The sequence below is a fragment of the Microcaecilia unicolor genome, chromosome 3 (genome assembly GCF_901765095.1).
Source record: "Microcaecilia unicolor chromosome 3, aMicUni1.1, whole genome shotgun sequence".
Classification (NCBI taxonomy): Eukaryota; Metazoa; Chordata; class Amphibia; order Gymnophiona; family Siphonopidae; genus Microcaecilia; species Microcaecilia unicolor.
In genome coordinates this window covers 409,509,264-409,535,461 of record NC_044033.1, presented here as the reverse complement: position 1 = coordinate 409,535,461, position 26,198 = coordinate 409,509,264, and the positions used below count along the sequence as shown (strand labels likewise).

At 43.7% G+C, this 26,198-nt stretch overlaps 1 protein-coding gene across 1 annotated transcript in view; it reads right to left on the bottom strand.

Moving 5' to 3' along the window:
- CD2AP (CD2 associated protein) overlaps positions 1-26,198 on the bottom strand; it is a 442,106-nt gene that overhangs the window by 233,775 nt on the left and 182,133 nt on the right. Inside the window, 1 exon segment of the mRNA XM_030198789.1 lies at positions 14,797-14,917. Within this exon segment, the coding sequence (XP_030054649.1) occupies positions 14,797-14,917 (121 nt within the window).

Here is a 26,198-nt window from a genome sequence, read left to right as displayed (position 1 = left end):
CCTGAGCGGGACTCCAGCCGGTCTCTTCCCAGCATCCTGAACACTCCAACCTCAAGATCCTGGGTCCCTTTTTCACTCAGGGTGAGCTTGCAGGAACTATGCAGATTAGATGCAAATCACTCAAGTCCAACACAGCCTATTCACCAAGCAGCTCTTTATTCCAGCCCCCTGGGGCACACTTCTTCCAGCTTAAAACACTTTCCTTCTTCCAGCTTAAAACATTACCACAAGCTTAAAACTCTTTCACAGATCTTCCCACTGAGCCTCTCACCCATAGACACCTGGGCTCAGTGCTAACAGCCTTCTGTCCTCCAGACCCTGGCTGCTAGCTCCTTGGTCTTCTTACACAGTTCTATATACAACGGATTAACACAACAGTCTCTCTAGAGCCCAGCCAGTACCTTCAGGGAATCCTCTTTCCTCAGCTGCCAGCTCTCCAGTTCCTTTCTCTTCTCCTTTCCAACCTCAGGCAGGTATAAAAATGGGTGACTAGCTTCTACACCCCTTTAGGCTCTTCCCCCTAATTCCAGGCAGGACCCAGCCCAAAACAACCTTCACCTGTTTCCAACCCAGGACTCTCCCAGGTCCTTGCTACCTCCACCTGGACCTTCCCCTACTGGCTCCCTCTAGTGACTCATCCTAAGCATAAGCATTTCCCCCCATTGCTATGGGAACAGCACCACCTAGTGGCCTACCCAGGATAGGACAAGCCCCTTATTCTTCACAGGGAGCCTGGTCCTGGTTGCATGGAGACCTGCATGTTAACACCTCCACAATGGAGGAAGACTGCTCCTCCCGGTGCTGACGCTTCTCTGGGACCCGATCCCTCGGTACCCCAGTTCACCTGGCACCATGTGTTAAGGAGCATCGATGCCAATGCTTCCTGGCCTTCACCCAATGCCCATCGATGCTCCTCTGTGACAATCAGGACTACATCTAATCCCTCTGTATCCTCTGTGTCTGATCCAATGCTGATCCATCCCAGGTGCCCTACACAGGGGTCGACATCGAGGCAGGTGGAGACCTGCTTGATGTGCGACCACTCCCACTGTCTGATAAGGGTCGATCAACCACAGGGACTGATGCGCCAGATGCCGGTGCAAGTCTCGACATTGATACTGATGCCGATGCCAATGTCGAGGATTTGGACTGGGCTCCAAACTGTTTCTTTCTCTGAGCCTCTCTGACCAGCTGAGTCCTTTTCTTCATATGAAGGCTAAGAGCACAGCTGGAAATGGAGTGCTTAGGTTCAAACACTGGAGACACCAAGAATCAGTGTACTTATCAGAGATGGTCCGATTGCACCAGGCACAGCACTTGAAGCCACTGGAAACCTTCGATGAGATAGATGGGAAAACAGCTGTGGCCAAATCAAACAACTCAATTGTGACCTTAAAAAGAGGCAAATCACCAAGAAAAATAAGGAAAAAGAGCCCGACTGGAACTTAAGCCTTAGAAGTTCTACTGAGCAGGAAAAAAGAAAGAAAACTTTAAAGTGGGGAAAAATTAAACTAAAACGTAAGGGGATAGAAAAAAGACCCGGGGAAAAAAAAATCCCACAGGGAAAACACAAAAATGCTGAATCAAAAATAAACTGCACCACATACAGTGAAGGAGTCACAAAGCAGCACATCTTCTCCTCACAGTGCATGGAAGAAGACTGCTAGTCCAGTACTCTTGCAGTGGGAGGGAAGGCACCCTCACACGTGTGGTGGGGATGCTGTCACGTGCATTTAAACCTGTATTACGCTTTTTAAGCGTTCTGTGCCAGGTGAAATACATGATGTCACCCGAATTTGAGAATATAGTCTGCTTGACCTCAGAGAACACCGGTTAGCTTATCTGGGCTTAAAAAAGGTTTGGACAAGTTCATGGAGGAAAAGTCCATAGTCTGCTATTGAGATAGACATCAGGAAGTCACTGCTTAGACTGGGATTGGTAGCATGGAATGTTGCTACTATTTGGGTTTCTGCCAGGTATTTGTGACCTGGATTGGCCATTGCTGGAAACAGGATACTGGGTGAGATGGACAATTGGTCTGACCCAGCACGGCTATTCTTATGTTCTTATTCTATAACATTGCACCTAAATCCTGGGAATGCCCTGACCCTCCCATGGAGTTGCACAAATGTTATAAAATAGAGCACTGAGCAGATCCGCACATTTGCCAATTAAGAGCTTGTTAACGCAAATAATTGATTGTTAGCACCTAATTGGCCAATTAGTTTTTCCGTGGATCTATGATCTGCACCCAACTTTGGCCAACTTTTACTGAATTCCCCCCAAAGAGGATCCAGACATGACCACGGCTGAATGAAGGCATCGATCCCCTTGAAACTACCTTCCTTTCTTCAATTGAAAAACCAAGCATTCTTGGTCTTGCAATCTTTTTTTTTTTTTTTTCCAAGTTTATTTATAATTTTAACAGAACAATAATACAAACCAACGATCATTATCATCCATATGTATGTAACATTACATTTCTCTTCCATCTGCTAGTTAAACATGTAGTTATATAGATACAATATTAAACAGTCTCTTATGAAGCCATCCCCCCCTATTCCCCTACCCCCCTGTATGTAGCTGTCTTACTATAACTCATTTCGTACAGTTTCATATGGTTGCCAAATCTTCTGGTATATATGGAGTTGACCCTTTCGTACTGCTGTCAACTTCGACATCAAATGCAGGTAGTCAACTCTGGTCAACACCTCTTTAGCAGTGGGTGCTGCCACTGCCCTCCAGGCCCTCGCCAGCGCCATCTTTGCCGCCACAAAAAACTGGATCGCCAACCTATGTTCATATTTCTGGCTTCCCGGGGGCCTGGAGTGCAGCAAGCACACCTCCATCCGCTGAGGGTATACCCCTTGCACCACCTTATTCACCAGCTCTAGTATTTGAGTCCAGTAAATCTGGACTTTGGGGCACTCCCACCATATGTGTATAAAAGTTCCACTCCCTCCACATTCCCGCCAGCAATTTGCCGAGGTCTGTGGGTACATTTTATGCAGCCGATCAAGTGTATAATACCACCAGTATAGGATTTTATATCCATTCTCTATTGTGGTTTGAGCGATGGAAGGTTTGAGCAGGTATCGAAAGCTACTCGTCCACCAGTTGGGTGTAGGGCTATTCTGTAGAGTCTCCTCCCATCTCCTTATATAATATTCCTGTGGCGTTGAGAGGTATAAGAGTGCTCTGTATAACCGGGTGATACTACCCCGCCCTCCCCCCTTTCCCATTGCCTGTTCCAGTCTCGTTGCTACAAGTTCCAATTCTTCTTTTGCCCTTCGGAGGATATAATTTCTTAAGCAATGATAGTAAACTAGATCCCTCTCTTCTAACCCATATTCATCTTGTAGTTCCTCAAAGTTCTTTATTTTCCCATCAACCCATATTTGGTCCAGTTTATATAGCCCCTTATCTGCCCATTGTTGGTAAATGTATTCTGAACCCCCCAGTGGAAAACCCGGCGCGCCCCTAATTGCCATCTGCAAAAAGTATCTCCTCTCAGGAAACACCCTCCTACGCACACACAACCATGTGTTTAGCAAATGACTCATTCCTAATGGTAATCTGCGTATTTCCGCTAATATTTCTCTCTCTGATTTCCACAGTATATCTCCTATAAATCGCGTTCTCATCCAAGCCCTTTCCCAGTGTAACCATTTCTTAGTAGTCCACGGGGTCCAGTCCGCCATTATGCGAAGCTGGGCTGCCTGATAGTATAGACTGAAATTTGGGACTCCCATTCCTCCTTTGTCTGGGGTTTGGAACAGCATTGTCCGCCGCACCCGTGGCGGTCTCTTATTCCAGATGTAGGCAAACATTTTCCTATTTAGTTTTTGGAAAAAAGTCCGCGGGATTGGTATTGGAAGGGCCATAAACAGATAGAGAAGTTTGGGTAACAGCATCATTTTTATTGCATGGATTCTTCCTATCCAGGATATATTTAGGCCCTCCCATCTATCCAGTTCTTTAAATAGCTCCTGAACTTTTTGTGGGTAGTTCGCCTGATACATCTGCTCCACCTTTGGAGTGATCACCACCCCCAAGTATTTGACTCCTGCAGGGTTCCACTTAAATGGGTATTCTCTCTCAAGCTGCCGAACCTCTTGCTGGGGCACCGTTATATTAAGTATTTCTGATTTAGAGGCATTCATTTTAAAGCCTGATCGATCCCCAAACTGTGTTAAGACATACATTATCCTCGGCAGCGACCGCCGAGGCTGAACCACGGTCAAAAGGATGTCATCGGCAAACAGCATAAGTTTGTGCTCTCGCTTGCCCCTGATCACTCCATGTATCTCACCATTGTCTCTAATCCTTTTAGCTAAGGGTTCGATAGATAATGCAAACAGCAGGGGTGACAGTGCACAGCCCTGTCTCGTGCCCCGGCTCAGCCTCAGCGGTTCAGAATGCGTCCCATTCACCCTTATCATTGCCATTGGATTGGAATATACCAGTCGAAGCCAAGATAGGTATCTGCCCCCCATGCCGACATGTCTCAGCACTGCAAAGAGGAAGGACCACTCCACCCGATCAAATGCCTTTTCAGCATCGACCGAGAGCAATAACAGTGAGGCCGGATCCTCTCCCGAGTACTGAAGCACATGCAGCAAAGTCCTGATGTTATCAAAAGTCTGTCTACCCACTATAAAGCCGGCCTGATCTTCATTTATTAGTCGCGGTAAACAGCCCTGGAGTCGATGTGCTAAAAACTTCGTAAAGATTTTATAATCAATATTTAAAAGCGAGATCGGCCTATATGAGCCACATTGTGCTGCATCCTTACCCGGTTTCAGGAGAAATGTAATTTCAGCCATTCTCCATGAGTAGGGCAACTCCTCTAGATCTGCAAATGAGTTTATAGCCCTAAGCAACACTGGTGCTATCCATTTACTATATTGCTTATAGAAGCGCGCCGGGAATCCATCCAGCCCTGGAGCCTTGTTATTGGGTAAGGCTGCTATTGTTTTCGTGATCTCCTCTAATGTAATTTCTTTAGATAGTCTCTCTATTTCCTCCCTTGTTAGTGTGGGTAATGCTGTCTCTTGTACATACTTTTCTATGTCAGGCAATGGTGATGTCTGCTCTGACTGGTATAGCTGCTCATAAAAGTCCTTAAAAGCTTTCTGTATGTCATCTGTTTGGGTAACCCGATTCCCTCCCTGTTTAACAACACTGGAGATCCAATTTTGCTGTGCTTTCTTCTTTAATTTATATGCTAAGAGCCGGCTTGCCCTATTACCAAATTCATAGTGTTCTTGTTGCACTTTTTGCAACTTTATAGCTATGTCTGCTAGCTGCAGATCATTCAATTGATTCCTAACCTCTTGTAATTCTCATCCTACTTTGTCTTTTTGTGGTGCCTTTTTATGCTCTCTCTCTAACTTCTCCAGTGTTTTCCTAAGTTCTACTTCTCGTCTTTTCTTTTCTTTATACTGGTATGCTTGCAGCGCTATAAGTTGCCCTCGCAGCACCACTTTCAAGCCTTCCCAGATGCTAATGGGCTGCACCTCATCAGTGTCATTGTGCTCTGTGTATTCTATTATATACTTTTCGATTTGTACTATATTCTGTGGGTCTAGGAGTATGCTTTCATTGAGCCTCCAGTGCCTATGTGGTCTCTTCTCATTCGTCACCCTTAGGGTCAGTAGGACCATCGAGTGATCAGACCAACTGCAGGGCAATATAGATACCTTGCCCATGTTTCTTCTGACCTCTCCATCGCCAAACCAAAAATCAATTCGCGAATATGAGTTATATTTTGGTGCATAAAATGTATAATCCCTATCAGACTCATGTTGTACTCTCCATAGATCAATTAAGCCCCACCGTGCCAGCCATGCCTTGAAGGCTGTCCTATCTTTTTTAGCATATTCTGCCTTCCCACCCGAGTTATCCGCTCGGGGGTTAATGGTAATATTGAGGTCTCCCCCCACAATTAACTGACCTTGTGCATGTCCCCGGAGCACCTTTTCCAGTTTTTCTAGAAACACGCCTTGGCCCTCATTAGGAGCATATGTACATACCATCGTGAAATATTTATCCTGTAGCGATACCACCAGCAGTATAAATCTGCCTTCAGTGTCCTTCACTACATGATGTACCTTCCATGGGAGAGTATCCGATAATGCTATAAGTACCCCTCTCTTTTTTTTTGCCATCCACGCTAGAAGCACAATAAATCATCAGGTAGCGCCTATGTCTCATTAGGTATTCAAAATTGCGTTTCAAGTGCGTCTCTTGAAGGAAAATTATATCCGCCTGCAAGCGAATCATATCACCATACATTTGTTTTCGCTTTTGTGGGGTATTGAGACCTCTGACATTCACAGTTATACATTTACAAGACATCTACACAATTATTATATGTTTGTTCTCTCCGGCTACCCTCTGCTACTGTAATGTTACACTCCCCCACCCCCTGTCTTGCAATCTTGAACTTGGTCAAAAATCAAATGTTGGGAGACCCAGTGATCCACTAACAGCTAGAAGGAAGAACAGCCTGGCTCTCACTCCCCTTGGTCCAGGACATTGCAGCTGAGGAAGTCCACTTGCACATTTTCACTTCCTGCAACATGAGCCGTTGAGATAGTCATGAGATGCTCTTCAGACTACCTGTAATCACCATTGCTTCCAGGGCCACAACAGCACTGTGCCCCCCCCCCCCCCCCAACTTTGCTTGTTGATGAAAGCAACTGCTGTGGCATGGATTGACATAATCTGAACTGCTCTCCCTACTACAAGAGGGCAAAAACCAGCCAAATGGTCCTGGCTCCCAGGTGACTGATGGTCCAAGTCAACTCCCAGGAGAACCACTTGTCCTGTACTGCTTCCCCACTCAGTGAACTCCCTATCCCTGGAGACCCGCTAGGCAGGTTGTTCCGGAGGCGGCAAAGACAGACATGTTCTGAAAGCCTGCTGGAGCAAGTGCATGTGAGTCATGGCGCCAACTCCAGAGTCACCACAACAGACTCTAGAAGCTGTATGTAGTCCCAGGTCCTCAGCATTCCCTGGCTGCAGAGCAACTTCTTCTGTTCTTGAAGCTTAAAGCATGCACTTTATGAGTGAAGTAGCAGCCTAATGGTTAGTGCAGTGGGCTTTGATTCTGGTTACCTTGGTTCGATTCCCACTGTAGCTACTTGTGACCTTGGGCAAGTCACTTAACTCTCCATTGAAAGCACTGTGTACGTCTAGTAGTGCTTTAGAAAGAATTAGTTGTAGTAGTAGTAACTGCCTGGGAAGAAGGATCATCATCCCTTGTTTAGTGTCAAAGTAGACTCCGAGACAGTCCAGCTGCTAGGAAGGGAGAAGCTGGCTCTTGCCCTAATTCACCACCCATCCCAGAAACTCCAGAAGCTGAATGACTGTCACCCTCCTGGTTTCAAGCTCCAAGTTGGCCCAGATCAGCCAATCATCTAGATGGGGGTGTACCCTGACACCCAACTGTTGTAAATGAGCCACTATCACCACCATCATCAGAGGCTATTAGTGAGCAGAGGGTCTCTTTGCAAAATTGAGGCACCCAAAGGGAGGCATTCACCCCTTTGAGGTTGAGGATGGGCCTCTAAAAGCCTCACTTCTGGGGAATTATGAAGTAGACAGAGCAGCAACCTTTGCCTTCCTGCAGTTGTGGAACTAGCTCCACCACTCCTAGCTGGAAAAAGCACAGGAAACTGTACTCTACATGGGCCTTTTTGCTGGATATCAAGGGGAGACCAAAAAGGCATCTGAAATTAGTTTTGCAAACTCCAATGTGTAGCCAGCCTGCATCACCTCCAAGATCCACTGATTAGAGGTGCTGCAGGCCCACTCATGGTAAAAAAAAAAAAAGAGAGAGATGACCACTCATTAGTACCATCAAGGGGCCCACAAAGTCCACATCATGCTCTCTTACCGGGGGTTGCAATGGAAGAGGGTTCAGAGTCTCTCACCCTTTGTACCTCGAAAAGGACACATCCTTCTGAGATTTAATGAAAGGGTTAAAATTTGAAGAATGATTGCAAAAATGGTAGTGGCCTGCATCTCTTGACCTGGCCCTGAGTCCCTGTGGTCAAGGACGACAAGATCAATGCTAAGGGAGGGGCTGCAGCCTGGCCTCCCCCAGTTCCTTGATCAAACAGAAGGCAGCCCTGAAAAGGAAACTTGCTGAGTTGCGCTCAGGGAACTGTATTGGCCACCCAATGGCAGAGCCTCAGCCACTTAGGGGAAATCACAAACAATACCATGGGTTTGGAAAAAATACAGATTAAATTGTAAAGAAGATCCACAAGGAAGGGTCAGAGAAAGGGGGGGTCCACGTCTTCCACAAAAAAGCCAAGAAATGCAAAGTACACAAGGATGGAAGTAAACCAAATCCAAATGACCAGTACTGAAAACACAGTGGTAAGAGTGGTCAGTTAAAAACGTTTTCTCAAATTTGGCCTTGTATAGGTTGGCTACGTCGGGGGATGTTGGTGTGAGGGTATAATGAGATAAATTAAAATAGGGATGTCATCTACCAGTGTGGGTAAAACTTTGGTAGACGAGATCCCTAGACAGAGTCATTGTACACCAACATCCCTCAGCTAGAGGCCCTAATGATCATTTAGGAAACACTACGTAATAGACAAACCAAAGAAAGGATCCCTAATAGACTAATCCTAACCTTAGCCACTCTGGCATTAACAAAAAATTATTTTTATTTTGATGGGCACTTTTATTTACAGACAAAGGGCACAGCTATGGGGGCATCCATGGCCACCAACATAGCCAACCTCTACGTGGCCAAGTTTGAGAAAACATTTTTAACTGACCATCCATACAAGCGTGAGATTCAGATGTACAAGAGGTATATTGACGATATCTTTATTTTATGGAAGGGTAGTGCTGATTTACTCAATGACTTTCACAAATGGATTAATACCCTAGACCCTCATCTGAAATTCAAAATACAACATGAAATGGAGAAAATACCATTTTAGATGGTTATGTTATAAAAGAAAAATATTGGTTATCCACTTCATTATATAAGAAACCCACAGATAAGAACTGTTATTTACACTACTCTAGCTATCACAATCAGGCTTTGACGAACAATCTACCCTTCTGCCAATTCCTAAGGTTTAGGAGATTGTGTGCAAATACAGAAGACTTTTACAGTCATTCAAGAGATCTTTCGGAAAGATTTATTCAGAGGGGGTATCCCAAGAAATGCATTACACAAGGCTTTCACAAAGCAAAAAAACAGGACACGGGAAGATTTATTACAGACTGGTAATAAACCTAAGCACAACCCTGAGATCGTCTGTACTTTCCGTTTTTCATCATTGAGCCAACACTTTAAAATATTATTAAAAATCACTGGCATATAGTGCAGACACACCCTTGTTTCAGAGGCATTTCACCCATATTTGCCCTTTCCCGAAATCCTAATCTTAAGAACCATCTAATACCGTCCGCTCTCCCTTCATTAAAAGGATCCGTTGAAACTTACACCGATCATATACCATGCAATTCTTGTTCAGTCTTGAGGTCTTCATTCATCCAACCACTGTTAAACAGTACAAGCTCAATTTCAACAGCAACTGCAAATCTCAGAATGTGGTGTATATTAATTGTGTGCCCATGTAGAATGATATAGGTTTGAAAAACCAATCGGATGGTAAAAGTCAGGATAACAGAACATCGTAGTTGCATTAAGAGACAGATCAAAACTGCACCCCTGGTAGAACACTGGACATAACATTTTTTGTCTTTGGTACTATCAAAAATAGTTGGCGCAGGGGTAATCTTGATAATTGCCCTGTTAAGAGCAGAACAGCGTGTCATTTATCTACTAGATAGTGAAACACCTAAGGGGCTGAACAAAGATCTTGAATTGATACATTTTCTCTAAGGTCTGTTTCAGGGGCGTAGCCAGACAGCAAATTTTGGGTGGGCCTAGGCAAGAAGTGGGTGGGCACCAAGTGTTTCCACCCCACCAAAAAAATATCTCAGCTGGTGGAAAAATGCTTCTCTCCAACTTGGCAGTCTGCAGCAGGCAGGCGCTGAAAACTGAGAATGTGCAGGTGCCGGTATCGTGGAGAGTAGCATTTTCAGCAGGCAGAGATTGGGATCCCCACCAGCTACTGCTAAATGTGTATTACTGTTAGGTGGGACTTAGCCCTATGTAGGTGGGCCCGGGCCCACCCCAGCCCACCTGTGGCTACGCCACTGGTCTGTTTTATTAATATGCAACCACAATATATATCCTTTTCATGTATATATACATCTATGGATATCTGCAATTAGCCAAACAATTGACATGTGCTAGTTATTGTATTGTCTCTCATTGTTTTAATTTTATTTTTACTCCTATTTGCCCTTCTCTCGGTTTTTGCGTTTCCCTCGCTTTTTGCAATCACTCTAGCGCTTACACTCGTGGGCCCCGCCCCTTCTCCTCTCCTCCTTTTTTGACTGCTCTGTATACGATATGGTTACATGTCTTTTTCTGGTACCATCCTTTTTATTTTTACTTTTGATCGCTATTTTTATTATTCATCCTATCATGTATTCTTTTATCCCAGCCTTCCGACATACGTCACCGATTCTTAGTGACGTTCCACTACGTCATTGCTTTTTTTTTTGTTTAAGTTTTGGCGCGCAACTGGGGTACCGATTAGTTGTTCACTCACTGTAGATTGTGGACTGCACCGCGTAGGTATGTATTTTTGTTTTTCTGTGTCGGTTTTCACAGCTTGTTTCTTTGGCTGTAGCTTGCGTCACTTTCTCCGCTTTTTGGTCCTCTGCTTTTGGTTCTCTATGTCGGTTTTCGCAGTCTGTTTCCTTGGCAGCAGCCTTTGTCACTTTCTCCATTTCCGTCCCCTTTTCTCCTCGGGCTGCTTATCCTGCATCCCATTTGTCCTCATCACAGTGGTGGTTTTTTGTTATTTCTATTCCGTTTATAGACACCATCCTCTGCCTTTAGTATTGCTACCACCCATCTTTATGACACATGCGGCTTACTTTCTCGTATGTAATCTTTTGAAATACGCAATCACATTTACAGTTGTCTTCTCTTCTCCTTTTTTTACCCGATGTAGCACATTGCACCTCTTTCTGAGAGGTTCAGATGCTTCATCTACCAAGGTCAATTTTTTGGTACATTTGTAATTCCATTAAAAAAATTACCTGTGTTTCACCATTGTAGCTGCAGTATAGATCCCTTTCATCGCTATGCTCTATGAAAGGTGAGTGGAGGAGTGGCCTAGTAGTTAGGGTGGTGGACTTTGGTCCTGGGGAACTGAAGAACTGAGTTCGATTCCCACTTCAGGCACAGGCAGCTCCTTGTGATTCTGGGCAAGTCACTTAACCCTCCATTGCCCCAGGTACAAATAAGTACCTGTATACAATATGTAAGCCGCATTGAGCCTGCCATGAGTGGGAAAGCGCGGGGTAAAAATGTAACTAAAATAAAATAAATAATGGTACTTTATGTGGTCATATATTTTCACAAATGTCATACACATATATATATAAAATCATGATCCTTTGCAGTGTGTGTGTTTTACATTAATTTTTTAAAAAAATTTCCATACAAAATATTTTATATATATAATTGTAATAATCTATGTATATATTTTTATAATATTCATAACCTTTATATGTCATGTCTTATGTTTTTTTTATATTATACTAGGAAAAAAGGCCCGTTTCTGACACAAATGAAACAGGCGCTAGCAAGGTTTGCCTCGGAGTGTGTGTGTTTTACAGAGTGTGTGTGAGAGTGAGTGTGTGATACAGAGAGAGTGAATGTGTGAGTGTGTGTGACAGAGAGAGTGAGACTGTGTGCAAGTGTGTGTGTGTGTGTGTGAGAATGAGAGTGTGTGCCAGGGGCCCCCTCCCTCCCTCCCAGTTTCAGGGTCTGCCCGCCCCCCTCCAAGTTCCAGGGTCTATCCGCCCTCCAAGTTCCAGGATCCGCCCTCCCTCCCTCCCACCCAGTTCCAGGGTCGTTCCCCCCCTCCCTCCCAGTTTCTGGGTCCGCCTGGCCCCCCTCCAAGTTCCAGGGTCCGGCCCCCCTCCAAGTTCCAAGGTCTGGCCCCCCCTCCAAGTTCCAGGGTCCCCCCCCCCCCCCACCCACCCAGTTCCAGGGTCATTGCCCCCCCCCCCCCATCTCTCCCTCCCTCCCAGTTCCAGGGTAGTTGCCCCCTCTCTTTCCCTCCCCTCCCCTCTAGCCACCCACCTGCAATGTTGTGAAGCTGACTCCGTGGCTTCACTGAAGTGAAAGGTCCGTAAGTTTCGTCAGGGTCGTCGCTGTGTAACCATCTCTCTCTGCCCCGCCCTTGTCAAAACGTGATTACGTCGAGGACGTCAAAACGTGATGACGTTGAGGGCAGCGGACCTATCAGAGGCGCGAGGGCGGGGCCGAGAGAGATGGTTACAGAGCGACGAACCTAACGATCCTTACGAACCTTTCACTTCAGTGAAGCCACAGAGTCAGCTTCAGAACGTTGAAGGTGCCTTTTATTATAGTAGAGATATTTACACTTTCTTTATATTATATATTTACATTTTGTATTTTATGTTTTTAGACCCCCAAGGACGGCTTTGTAGCCGAAACACGGACCATGTAGGGTCCCAATAAACTGTGTTCTTGGTGCTCTTACCACTGTGTTTTCAGTACTGGTCATTTGGATTTGGTTTACTTCCACCCTTGTGTACTTTGCACCACAAGGAAGGCTGCCACTGATTCCATTGAAGCCCCCTACAGGGAGTCAGGAAGCTGCTGGTTCTAGTGCAAGAGAGTACTGCCACATAACTTCCACAAATAGATCCCATAACTGAATAATTCCCTGGGGAATACCTGGGGCTTCATAGGCGTAGTTTGACTGTTTCATTTTTTTTTGGGGGGGGGGGGGGGGCAAAGGAAGGGGCGGGGCGTATTAACATATTCATTTGCATATGCAAATTATGCTAAAATGGAGGACAGAAGGGAGCACGAGCTGCCTTTTTGTTTTTGGGAATAACCATAATGAATATGTATGAGATATCTCATACATATACATTATGGTTATTCCAAAAAATGCCAGCTCTTTCTCCCTTCCTTCCTTCCTTCCTCCTTACCCAGCACTCCCTCTTCCTCACCAGTAGTATTTCCCCACCCCCTTTTCCCATACCACAGATGCACATTTCCAAAAGCTGACATATTCCAATTAATAAATTCTGAATAAATTACTTTTTTCTACCTTTGTTGTCTGATCATTTAGTTTTTATATTAGCTTTGGTCCCAGTGTCTTCTTTCCATTTGATATTTTTTCACTCACCATTCCATCCTCCTGTGTCCTTATGCGTCCAGTCTACCATCTGTAGCCCTGTCCCTATCCTTCCTCCAGTTTCAGTATCTGCCCTCAAAGTGTTCCGATTCAGCCCTTAAATGCATGTTTTCTCTCCATCCATATCCAACATTTCTCCTCACTCTCCTCCCCTCCATCCATCCATCCATGTGCATCTACTTCCTCTGTCTTCCTTCCCCTCCATCCATGTCCAGCATTTCTCCTCTCTCCACTTTTCCCTCCATCTATCCATGTCCAGCAATTCTCCTCCTTCCCCTGCCCTCCGCTCCATCCAGCAACTCTCCATTCTCCCCTGCCCTTCTCCTCCATCCATCCATCTCCAGCAAATTTCCTCTCTCCCCTTTTCCCTCCATCTATCCATGTCCAGCAATTCTCCTCCTTCCCCTGCCTTCCACTCCGTCCAGCAACTCTCCATTCTCCCCTGCCCTCTCCTCCATCCATCCCCAGCAAACTTCCTCTCTCCCCTCTCCCCTCCATCAATTCCTGTTGTCCAGCAATTCTCCTCCTTCCCCTGCCCATCCTGTTTCTGTCCATACCCCTTCCCCCTTCTATCCAGCCGTCAGAGCGTATCCCCCCCTCTCTCCCCCTTAGCAGCATCTGTAAAACAACGTGGATGCAGCAGCTCACAGGTTTGCTTGCTGTGTTAACTGAATGGCGACGGCTGCGCGGGGAGTGGAAACAGTGATACCTGCCTTACTTACAGTGGACGAGATAGGCTGGCTCACACTTCCATTTCACTCCCGAAGTCGCAGCGACGAACGGGTAGGCAGTGCTGCAGTAGTAAAATCAACAAGGAGGCAGGTTCGACTTCGCCCTTCACTTCCCTCCTGCCCTCTGCATCCCGCCTTCCTCTGATGTCATTCCTTTCGGGCGGGACGCAGAGAGGGAAGGAGTGAAGTGAAGGGCGGAGTCCGAACCTGCCTCCTTGTTGATTATACTACCGCAGCGCTGCCTGCCCGTTCGTCGCTGCGACTTCAGGTAAAAAAGTCACCGTTCCAGTCGTCCTCGTTTGCTGCCCCCCCCCCCCCCCCCAGGTCTACGCCCTGGCTTGTGTGTAGTATGTTTGCGTAATTGTTTTATGTTTACTTGTATAATTTAATTATTGATAGTTGTAATTCACCAAGAGAAGAGTTTTCCCATTGACTGATAGACTATATCTTGAAAATGAATACATTTCCGTATATTGCTCGATATAACTTGCTATGAACTTTCTTTGTGAAGGTAATTGCAGAATATAAGTCTTAACAACCATGTATATGACTGTAGGTGAACAGGTGGTCTTCAGAAGGAAAAAAAAAAAAAGAGGGCTGTACTTCATAGACTTGCTTTGCTCTTTTGGCAAACTATAATAAAATCTTAATTACGGAAAATCATTATGTACAATCATTTCCACCTATGGAGAAGTATGTTAAACAGCTCAGGAGAAATTCTTATGGTTCAAAAGAAAACCAAGAAAGTAGTAAAATGGTTTCTATACCTGCATCATCTGGACCATCTTGTGTTTCACTATCATCTGTCAGCTCTAATTCTTTCACAAAATTGGAAGGAAACAATCCAGACCTCCCATGTAGTATTCCACTCCACCAGCCTTCTTCTACCTAAGAACACATCAAAACATGACCCAGGTGGTTTTAAAGGAAATGCAAAGAGAAATCAAATATATTTTTAATAAGGTATTTTTAACTACTCTTAATAAAGAAATTGAGCTTCAGATTGTCAAACAAGACATCCTGACTTCAAAAAACTCAGTTGCTTAATTGTAATGTTGTTTACCTAAAGATAGCAAAATACATCAGAGACTCAAAGTGGATGATATCATCCAATAGTGCCACATGGAACTTCTATCTCTTAAGTTTAAGTAATCAAGGTTTTCCCAAGAATGTGCAGTCGCTATCATCAAAACACTACGCAGGGCTTGAGAATTTTTCCTTGATTTAGGAGCCAGCAGGGAAGACCACGCTTGCTGCTTCCTCCTCCTCACCATGTTTCAACTGTTAGGAGGAGGGAGGGGCATCTCCTCTGAGGTGTGTCACTGCTCATTAGAGCCAAATTTAATATGGCTACTTTTCTATTCTCTAAGCTATTTTGCATAGACTATCAAGTTCTTACAGTGCCACTACACAGCACCAAACATATTTCCCCCGGCTATCAAGTGTCCTGTCAGTTGTGTACAATCACCCCCCCCCCCCCACCACCACCACCACACCACCTACCACCTCAATGGGTGTGCCCAAGGCATTTGATTCTTGGCTTCAGCTACTGCCCTGGCTGGGGGGAAGAGGACACAGAGAAGAGAAACAGACAAACCTCCAACCTCAGCCAGTCTGCCCTCTCTATCACTTATCCCACCCTGTCCTCAGCCAGAAAACCTGCGAGGGAATCCGTGGGACCATTATATCATGAAGGAGCAAAGGGCACTCAGGGAGGACAAGGTCATAGTGGAGAAGAGTAATGAATTCTTTTCTTCGTCCTTACAGAAGAAGATGTAAGAAATGTATCTGTACCAGAAATGGTTTTCAAGCATGATGATGCAAAGAAACTGAAAGAAATCTCGGAGCACCTGACGACGAACTGAGCCAAATCAACAAATTAGAGTAGTAAACCATTTGGACCGGATGGAATGCATCCAAGGGTACAGAAAGACATGAAACTGCAGATCTGCTGTTAGTAATCTGTAACCTGTCGTTAAAGTTGCCCATAGTACCTGAAGATTGAAGGGTGACCAACGTAATCCTGATTTTTTAAAAGGGTTCCAAGGGTGATATGGGAAATTACAGACTGGTAAAGCCTAATGTCAGTGCAGGGTAAAATAGTGGAAACTTATAATGAATAAAAATTACGGAACACATAAATAAACAAGGTTTAATAGGGCAGAGTCAGCATGGATTCAGGCAAGGGAAGTCTTGCCTCATCAATTTGCTTCATTTCTTTGAAGGCATGAATAAACATGTGGATAAAGGTGAGCCAGTTGATGTAGAGTATCAAGATTTTTAGAAAGTTTTTGACAAAGTTCCTCATGAAAGACTCCTAAGAAAATTAGAGTCATGGGATAGGAGGCAACATTCTGGTGTGGATTAGGAATTGGTTATTGAACAGAAAACAGAGGGTAGAGTTAAATGGCCATTTCTCTCAACGGGGGCAGGTGAATAGTGGACTGGTGCTATTTAACATATTTATAAATGATCTGGAAATCAGAACAATGAGTGAGGTGATTATATTTTCAGATGACACAAAACTATTCAAAGGTTGTTAAAACACATGTGGACTGTGAAAGACTGCAGGAAGACTGTGCATCCAAATGGCAGATGAAATTTAATGTAGACAAATGCAAACTGCTTCACACTGGGAAGAATAATCCAAATCATAGTTACCTGATGCTAGGGTTCACTTGGGGGATCAGCACCCAAGAAAGAAATCTAGGTGTTACTGTAGATATAATACGCCAAAATCTTCTGCCTAGTGTGAAGCAGCCAAAAAAAGCAAACAGGATGCTAGGAATTATTAGGAAAGGAATGGTAAATAAGAGCAAGAATACTATAATACCTCTGTATCGCTCCATGGTGTAACCTTACCTTTAGTACTGCATTCAGTTCTGGTCGCCATATCTCAAAAAAGATATAGCAGAATTAGAAAAGGTTCAAAAAAGAGTGACCAAAATGATAAAGGAGAAGGAACTCCTCTCATATAAGGAAAGGCTAAAGAGGGGCTTTTCAGCCTGGAAAACAGATGGCTGAGGGGAGATATGATTGAGGTCTATAAAATCCTGAATGGTTTAAAACAATTAGAAGAGAATCAATTTTTTACTCTTTCAAAAAGTATAAAGAGTAGGAGACACTTAGTGAAGTTACATGGAGATATTTTTAAAATAAATAGGAGGAAATATTTTTTCACTCAACTAATAGTTAAGCACTGAAACTCTTTGCTGGAGGATGTAGGAACATTGGTTAGCCTATCTAGGTTTGGTCAAGTTCCTGGATGAAAACTCCATAATCTGCTATTGAGACAGATATGGGAAAGCCCTGATTGCCCTGGGATTAGTAGATGGATGTTCTACTACTTGGGTTTCTGCCAGGTACTTATGACCTGGATTGGCCATTGTTGGAAACAGGATATTGGGCTAGATGGATCATTGGTCTGACCCAGTATGGCTATTCTAATGTTCTTAATCATCACCCAAGTTCATGCCCAGTAGTATCACTTCCTTTCCTTGCTAGTTTCTCCCATCAGTCCGTCCCCTCCCCCCTTTATCTGATTTTCTTCTCAAATCCTGCCTGGCTGCCTCAGACACTGAAATGTGTTTTCCTTGAATCTGCAGCACACTGACACTCAATGAATTTGAGCTGCACAGTGAAGGAAGAGTTTGTCAGTCCTGCTATCTGAAGTCTCATGAGATCTGACATCACAAGATCAACAAGCTTTTCCCATACTGCACAGCTCAAATTCATTGAGAGCCCAGTACAGCAGCACAGATTTCAAGAAAGCACATTTCTGTGAAGAAGACACCAGGACTGGAGAACACAAAATCCTAGATACCAGGGTCCAATTTCTAGACACTATGGGGACCTAAAACATGAGATTTATTGAGTCCTGGTCAAATGTACAACTTTGGAACCAACTCCAAGGAGACTGAAGGGTCTATATATGTGGTGGTGTCATGTATGGAAAACAAAGCAGTGCAGATTTGTTTTCTCCCTTAAAAAGTACAATAAAACATTTACATAAGTGAAGAATCCAATTGCTGAGTTGTCTTTTTTTCTCATTTAAGTCATTGGCTTTTCAGAGTAACCTAGATTGTCATATGGGTGAGGGAGGGAAGCCAACTAGACTGAAAAGCCTCTCTCAACTTTTTGTCCATGTTGTTTAAACCAATAACCTTCATTATTTTTTAAGTGGGAACTACTATGGGGGGAAACAAAATCTTTCATGAGAGAGCCAGGACCACTGTCCTGGACAATGGGAAGTCACCCTTTGACAATACAGCCAGCCTGATTGCTCAGTAGTACTCACATTTCACATTTATTTAAGGTTATCGATAGAAATCAAACAAAATAAAACATGGAAAAGAAAATAAGATGGTACCTTTTTTTATTGGACATAACTTAATACATTTCTTGATTAGCTTCCGAAGGTTGCCCTTATTATGTTATTAAGTTATGTTCAATAAAAAAAGATATCATCTTATTTTCTTTTCCATGTTTTATTTTGTTTGATTTCTATTGATAACCTTTAAGAGTGGACTAACACGGCTACCACACCTCTCTACATTTATTTAATATACCACAAATACATAAGCGGTTTACAAAGATTAATAATTCTAAATTGAAGAGGCTAAAGGTATTATATTTACTCTAAGGTAAACATGGGGGGGGTAGTGCAAAGCAGTAGACATGGCCTAGTGTGACGTTCTGCCAGCAGAATTCATGGAGGAGAAAAAAGTGTTACTATATAGCATCAGGTTATGGAAGGAAATGTCTTAGAAAAAAAAGTCTTTTGCGAACTGCCTTGTATTTCAGAAGCAATGGCTCTAGTCGTAGGTCAACAGAAATGGAATTCCAATGTGAAGGGGCAACAACTGCAAAATATGATGTGCAAGCTAAACGTGAGCAAATTTGGAGATGGGAGGGTACAACATACAAATTTTGCTGGGTAGAGCATAAGAAATGAACTGGTGAAAAGGGGATAAGGGATATGTTAAGACATTGTGGTAATCCTGAGTGAAAGATCTGAAAAGTCAAGAGAAAAATTGGAATTAATCTGTTAATATATGAGAAGCTAGTGTTCATTTACAAAGTGTGAAGTCACACTATCAAATTTCTTAGCACCATGGATTAGTTTAGCTGCAGTGTTTTGTATCAACTGTAAATGGTGAAGTTGATACTGTAGAACACCTTGAAGAATAGAATTATAATTACATAAGCATGAAAGATCCAGAGTATACCAGCAAATGAAGAGCTGTATATATATATATAAAAAAAAAAAAAAAAAAAAAAGAACGAGCCATCCAGATTTGCCTCTATACAAAGGAGTCCTTTTATCAAGCTATGGTAAGCACTAACGCATGCTTATCACAGCTTCAAATGTTGTATCACGGGGCACGCTGAGGCATCCCACAATAAGGCGATTACGCGAATGTGTTATCCACATACTAAAAAGTAAATTTTATTTTTTGGCCGAGGAGGCATGTCTGGGGGTAGAGAAGCCGTGGTAATAGCTGTGCGCTAACGGCAACACTAGAATATAGCCATTAATTCAGAAAATGGAAAAGACATTTTCCAGCTGTGGAAGAAACAGCCTTAGCACACAAGAAAGGCTCGCATAAGGGCACACTAAGGCCATTTTTTTGCCACAGCTTTGTAAAAGGGCCCCAAAGAAAGATTTCCTATCAAAGATATATTTATTTATTTGTTACATTTGTATCCCACATTTTCCCACCTATTTGTAGGCTCAATATGGCTTACATAGTACCGGAGACGCCTTTGCAGGCTCCGGTGTGAACAAATACAGGGCGATGTTGTGGTAAGATCAAGTTCATGTGGCACAGCCACATAAGGGAATTGGAGAACGGAAGAGTTGTGTTATGTCCATTACGTGCTTTAGTTTGGTTGTGTTGCAGAGATTAGGCATTTAAGTTGGATCGGTAGGGTATGCCTTTTTAAACAGGTTGGTTTTTAGTGATTTCCGGAAGTTTAGGTGGTCGTACGTCATTTTCAAGGCTTTTGGTGCTTATGTAGGAAAAACTAAATGCCTAAATTGTTTTGTATTTAAGGCCTTTGCAGCTTGGGTAGTGCAGATTTAGATAAGATCGTGTTGATTCGGATGTATTTCTAATTGGTAAGTTGATCAAGTCTGTCATGTAACTCGGGGCTTCTCCGTAGATGATTTTGTGAACCAGGGCGCAGATTTTGAAGGCGATGCGTTCTTTGATTAGGAGCCAGTGTAGTTTTTTGCAGAGGGGTTTTGCGCTTTCAAATAGCGTTTTACCAAATATAAGCCTAGCTGCCGTGTTTTCAACGGTCTGAAGTTTCTTTAATGTTTGTTCTTTACATCTCGCATAAATTCCATCGCAGTAATCTAAGTGGCTTAGTACCATTGATTGTATCAGGTTGCAAAATGTTTCCCTCGGGAAGAATTGCTTCACGCGTTTGAGTTTCCACATTGAGTGGAACATTTTCTTTGTTGTGGATGCCACTTGGCTCACTAGTGTTAAGTTGCGGTCCATTGTAACGCCAAGGATTTTCAAGCTGTCTGAGATAGGAAGGGTGTGATCTGGGGTGTTGATACTTGTGGGGATGTCCACGCTGTGTTGGGATGAGAGGATGAGACAATGAGTTTTTTCTTTATTGAGTTTTAGTTGAAATGCATTTGACCATGAATCCATGATGTTGAGGCTGAGCTTGATTTTGTTGGTGATTTCTGTCAGTTTGGTTTTGTAAGGAATGTATATTGTGACATCGTCTGCATATATGAAAGGGTTAAGGCCATGGCTGGATAAGGACTTGGCAAGTGGGGTCATCGTTAAGTTGAATAGGATCGGTGATAGCGGTGATCCTTGCAGTACTCCACAGTCTGCTTTCCACAGTGATGATATGTTTGAATTTGATTTTACTTGATATGTTCTTGATATGGCTAAAAGTCAAACAGTTATAAAATCAATACTCCAAGAATTCTGACTATCTCTGAGATCTATACGTCATGAATTATAGGAGAAGAAAATAAATCGGGGAGCCTATCAAAAGAAAGAATAAAGGAGCAGTTTTTGATGGGTTTAGTTTCAGTCTATTCAATGTAATCCAATCAGCTATTTGAGTAAGCTTATTGGAGATGTCATCAATTTCATATGAAGCACTGGTTTTGAGAGGAAGAATAGTTGGACATCACCCACACAGATAAAAAATGTAATCCCCTATGTTTGAAGTAAAGTAAATGGTCAAATGATGACAGAAAGACACTGAAAAGAATAGGTGCTAACACCACCTTGAGGTAACCTGCATGTTAGTTCATAGATTTCAGAAAAAAATATATAACATAGTAGCATAGTAGATGACGGCAGAAAAAGACCTGCACGGTCCATCCAGTCTGCCCAACAAGACAAACATATGTGTATACCTTACCTTGACTTGTACCTGCCTTATTCAGGGCACAGACCGTACAAGTCTGCCCAGCAGTACTTCCCGCCTCCCAACCACCAGTCCCGCCTCCCATCACCGGCTCTGGCACAGACCGTATAAGTCTGCCCTCCACTATCCTCGCCTCCAACCACCAACCCCTCTTCCCCCCACCTGCTCCGCCACCCAATTTCGGCTAAGCTTCTGAGGATCCATTCCTTCTGCACAGGATTCCTTTATGCATAACCCACGCATGTTTGAATTCCGCTACCATTTCATCTCCACCACCTCCCGCGGGAGGGCATTCCAAGCATCCCCCACCCTCTCTGTGAAAAAATACTTTCTGACATCTTTCCTGAGGCTGCCCCCCTTCAACCTCATTTCATGTCCCTCTCGTTCTAACCTGCCTTCCCATCTCCGGAAAAGATTTGTTTGCGGATTATACCTTTCAAATATTTGAACGTCTGTATCATATCACCCCCTGTTCCTCCTTTCCTCCAGGGTATACATGTTCAGGTCAGCAAGTCTCTCTTCATACATCTTGGAACGCAAATCCCGTACCATTCTCGTAGCTTTTCTTTGCACCGTTTCCATTTTTTTTTTAACATCCTTCGCAAGGTACGGCCTCCAAAACTGAACACAATACTCCAGGTGGGGCCTCACCAACGACTTGTACAGGAGCATCAACACTTCCTTTCTTCTGCTGATCACACCTCTCTCTAGCCTAGCAACCTTCTCACTACGGCCACCGCCTTGTCACACTGTTTCGTCACCTTCAGATCCTCGGATACTATCACCCCAAGATCCCTCTCCCCCTCAGTACCTATCAGACTCTCACCGCCTAACACATAAGTCTCTCTTGGGTTTCTACTCCCTAAGTGCATCACTTTGCATTTCTTCGCATTGAATTTTAATTGCCAAACCTTAGACCATTCTTCTAGCTTCCTCAGATCCTTTTTCATGCTTTCCACTCCACTCCCTCCAACAAATTTGGAATGATCTCCTAATTAAACATGAATGGAACCATGCTAGTGAGCTGCCACTCACACCAAGTTCTAAAGTCGATCAAGAAGGATATCATGGTTAACAAAGTCAAAGACTGTACTTAGGTCAACCAACAAAGAACTACATCTCTGCCTCTAGAGTTGACAAACATAATCAGAAATGGCCAGTAGGGTGTGTTCAGTAGAAAAGTAGAAAAGAAACCTGCTCTTCCAGACTCACTTTCTTTTTCACAAATCATTTTCCCCCAGTCCATTACCTCCAACTTGTTTGACTCAGGAGACTCAGAGGTGGCATAAGACCAATTAATGCTCAGAAAATTTGTTTTTATGAACTCTCAGTTTTATATTGTATTCCAGAGGAAAACTCTACAGTACTGAAGAATTTTGTATGGCCTGCAGAATTTGGCCAGCCACCAGGATCAAAGAGCGTAAGACGTCATGGGGCTCTTCACCATTAGTTTTCTGCTTTCTCAAAAGAATGAGCGAGAGCTCAATGGGAGATATAGGCAGTGCATGGATCAAACAAAATGAGAGCCCTATGAGCTTTCCATACACTACAACAGGGCTACTAAATGTTTTGAGTGGAGGTCTGGAAACTTCATCTGTCTGAAACCCAGGGTCAACAAACTACCAAGGACATTATCAAAAACAAAATTACAGAGCACATCCAAGGACATGGATTACTGAGACCAAGTCAGCACGGCTTTTGTGTGAGGAAATCATGCCTGACCAATTTACTTCAATTCTTTGAAGGAGTAAACAAACATGTGGACAAAGGGGAGCCGGTTGATATCGTGTATCTGGATTTTCAAAAGGCGTTTGACAACAGGACCTTGCATCAGAAACAGGAGACCTGTTTTGCCGAATCTGGTCCCCTTACTAGGACACCCTGACACCAGTTGCTAGAAGTAGAATTTTGAATGTTTGAGCTGGGAAGGGGGGGAAGGGGGGAGTTGATTGGGAGGGAAGGGAGGAAGGGGGGAATTTGAAAATGTTGAAATATGGGAATGTTAACATACATGGTTGTAGATTTGCTTGTAAATATTGCTTTGAAGTTTACAATAAATATGATTTAAAAAAAAAAAAAAAAGGCGTTTGACAAGGTACCTCATGAAAGGCTACAGAGGAAATTGGAGGGTCATGGGATAGGAGGAAATGTCCTATTGTGGATTAAAAACTGGTTGAAGGATAGGAAACAGAGAGTGGGGTTAAATGGGCAGTATTCACAATGGAGAAGGGTAGTTAGTGGGGTTCCTCAGGGGTCTGTGCTAGGACCGCTGCTTTTTAATATATTTATAAATGATTTAGAGATGGGAGTAACTAGCGAGGTAATTAAACTTGCTGATGACACAAAGTTATTCAAAGTCGTTAACTCGCGACAGAATTGTGAAAAATTACAGAAGGACCTTACGAGACTGGGAGACTGGGCGGCTAGATGGCAGATGACGTTTAATATGAGCAAGTGCAAGGTAATGCACGTGGGAAAAAAGAACACGAATTATAGCTACGTCATGCAAGGTTCCACGTTAGGAGTTACGGATCAAGAAAGGGATCTGGGTGTCGTCGTCGATAATACACTGAACCTTCTGCTCAGTGTGCTGCTGCGGCTAGGAAAGCGAATAAAATGTTGGGTATTATTAGGAAAGGTATGGAAAACAGGTGTGAGGATGTTATAATGCCATTGTATCGCTCCATGGTGCGACCGCACCTTGAGTATTGTGTTCAATTCTGGTCGCCGCATCTCAAGAAAGATATAGTAGAATTGGAAAAGGTGCAGCGAAGGGCGACTAAAATGATAGCGGGGATGGGACGACTTCCCATGAAGAAAGACTAAGGAGGCTAGGGCTTTTCAGCTTGGAGAAGAGACGGCTGAAGGGAGACATGATAGAGGTATATAAAATGAGTGAAGTGGAACAGGTGGATGTGAAGCGTCTGTTCACGCTTTCCAAAAATACTAGGACTAGGGGACATGCGTTGAAACTACAGTGTAGTAAATTTAAAACAAATCGCAGAAACTTTTTCTTCACCCAACGCATAATTAAACTATGGAATTCGTTGCCGGAGAACGTAGTGAAGGCCGTTAGCTTAGCAGAGTTTAAAAAGGGGTTAGACGGTTTCCTAAAGAACAAGTCTATAAACCACTACTAAATGGACTTGGGAAAAATCCACAATTCCAGGAATAACATGTATAGAATGTTTGTACGTTTGGGAAGCTCGCCAGGTGCCCTTGGCCTGGATTGGCCGCTGTTGTGGATAGGATGCTGTTCTCGACGGACCCTTGGTCTTTTCCCAGTGTGGCATTACTTATGTACTTATGACATGTACCAATCAATAAATACCAAATAAAACACTCTTTTTCTACTTTTGTTGTCTGAGAATTGTGTTTTTCCATTTGTTAATAGTACAGTGGTTCCCAAACCTGGTCCTGGAGGCACCTTCCGGGTATACATGGTCAAGTCCTCAAGTTTCTCCTCATACATCTTGTGGTGCAAACCCCATACTATTTTTGTTGCTTTTCTCTGAATCACTTCAAGTCTTTTTTTGTTCTTAGCAAGATACAGCGTCCAAAACTGAAAACAATACTCCATGTGGAGCCTCACCAATGACTTGCACAGGGGCATCAACACCTCCTTTCCCCTGCTGGTTATATCCCTCTCTATGCAGCCTAGCATCCTTCTGGCCATGGCCAACACCTTCATTACATTGAGATTCTCAGACACTACGAGCCCTCTCCTGAGTTGGGCTTCTTAATCTCTCTCCTATCTCGTACATCTCCTTTGGATTTCTGCACCCCAAATGCATCACTCTGCGCTTCTTGGCATTAAATTTTAACTCATCATAACATTTAGCACAATTTCAAATATAACATACCTCAAAAATAACAAAAACCAAAGTGAACTTATATAGACAGGTAATAGATTTACACACATGAACAACATCTACTATAATAAAACTCACCCTCAATGTTCTGAAGACAACGTTCTGAAGTCACTCAATCACTCCCTGAAGGGTTCGTGGATTCATGGTGGTGAAGCCAGCCAGCCTATGCCCCGCCCTCGCATCAAACGTCGACGGAAGAAAACATTCACGTTGCCAGGCAACGGTAATCACGTAGGAGGCATGAAGGACCAATCAGAAAATACCACACACAATGTGAACCGTTACCAGGCAACACAATGCGATGTTAGGCGGACCAATCACAGGAAAGTACAAGGCAAGAAGGGAGGAGCATTCAACAGCAGAATGCCACATTATTGTGCAGCACAGAGAACAGAGGAGAACGATAGAATGATAGCACAATATTCCTACTGTGGTCATTGAAGAGCGGATCAGAAAGGAGAGTAGAGGACCACCGCTACCTGTGGATATGTGCGAAATACTTGCGGTTCCATTCACGTGGACTAGGTGGGGCCGAAAAACAAAAGCATGCCCCTCACCATCAGGGACGTCGCCGCCCACAAAAAGCTGCCACTAACAGAAACCTGTCGCCCACACACAATGTGAACTGTTACCAGGCAACGCAATGCGACGTTAGGCAGACCAATCACAGGAAAGTACAAGGCAAGAAGGGAGGAGCATTCAACTGCAGAACGCCACATTATTGTGCAGCACAGAGAACAGAGGAGCAACGCTAGAACGACAGCACAATATTCCTACTGTGGGCATTGAAGAGCGGATCAGAACGGAGAGTAGAGGACCACCACTAACTGTGGGTATGTGCGAAATACTTGCGTTCCATTCACGTGGACTAGGTGGAGCCGAAAAACAAA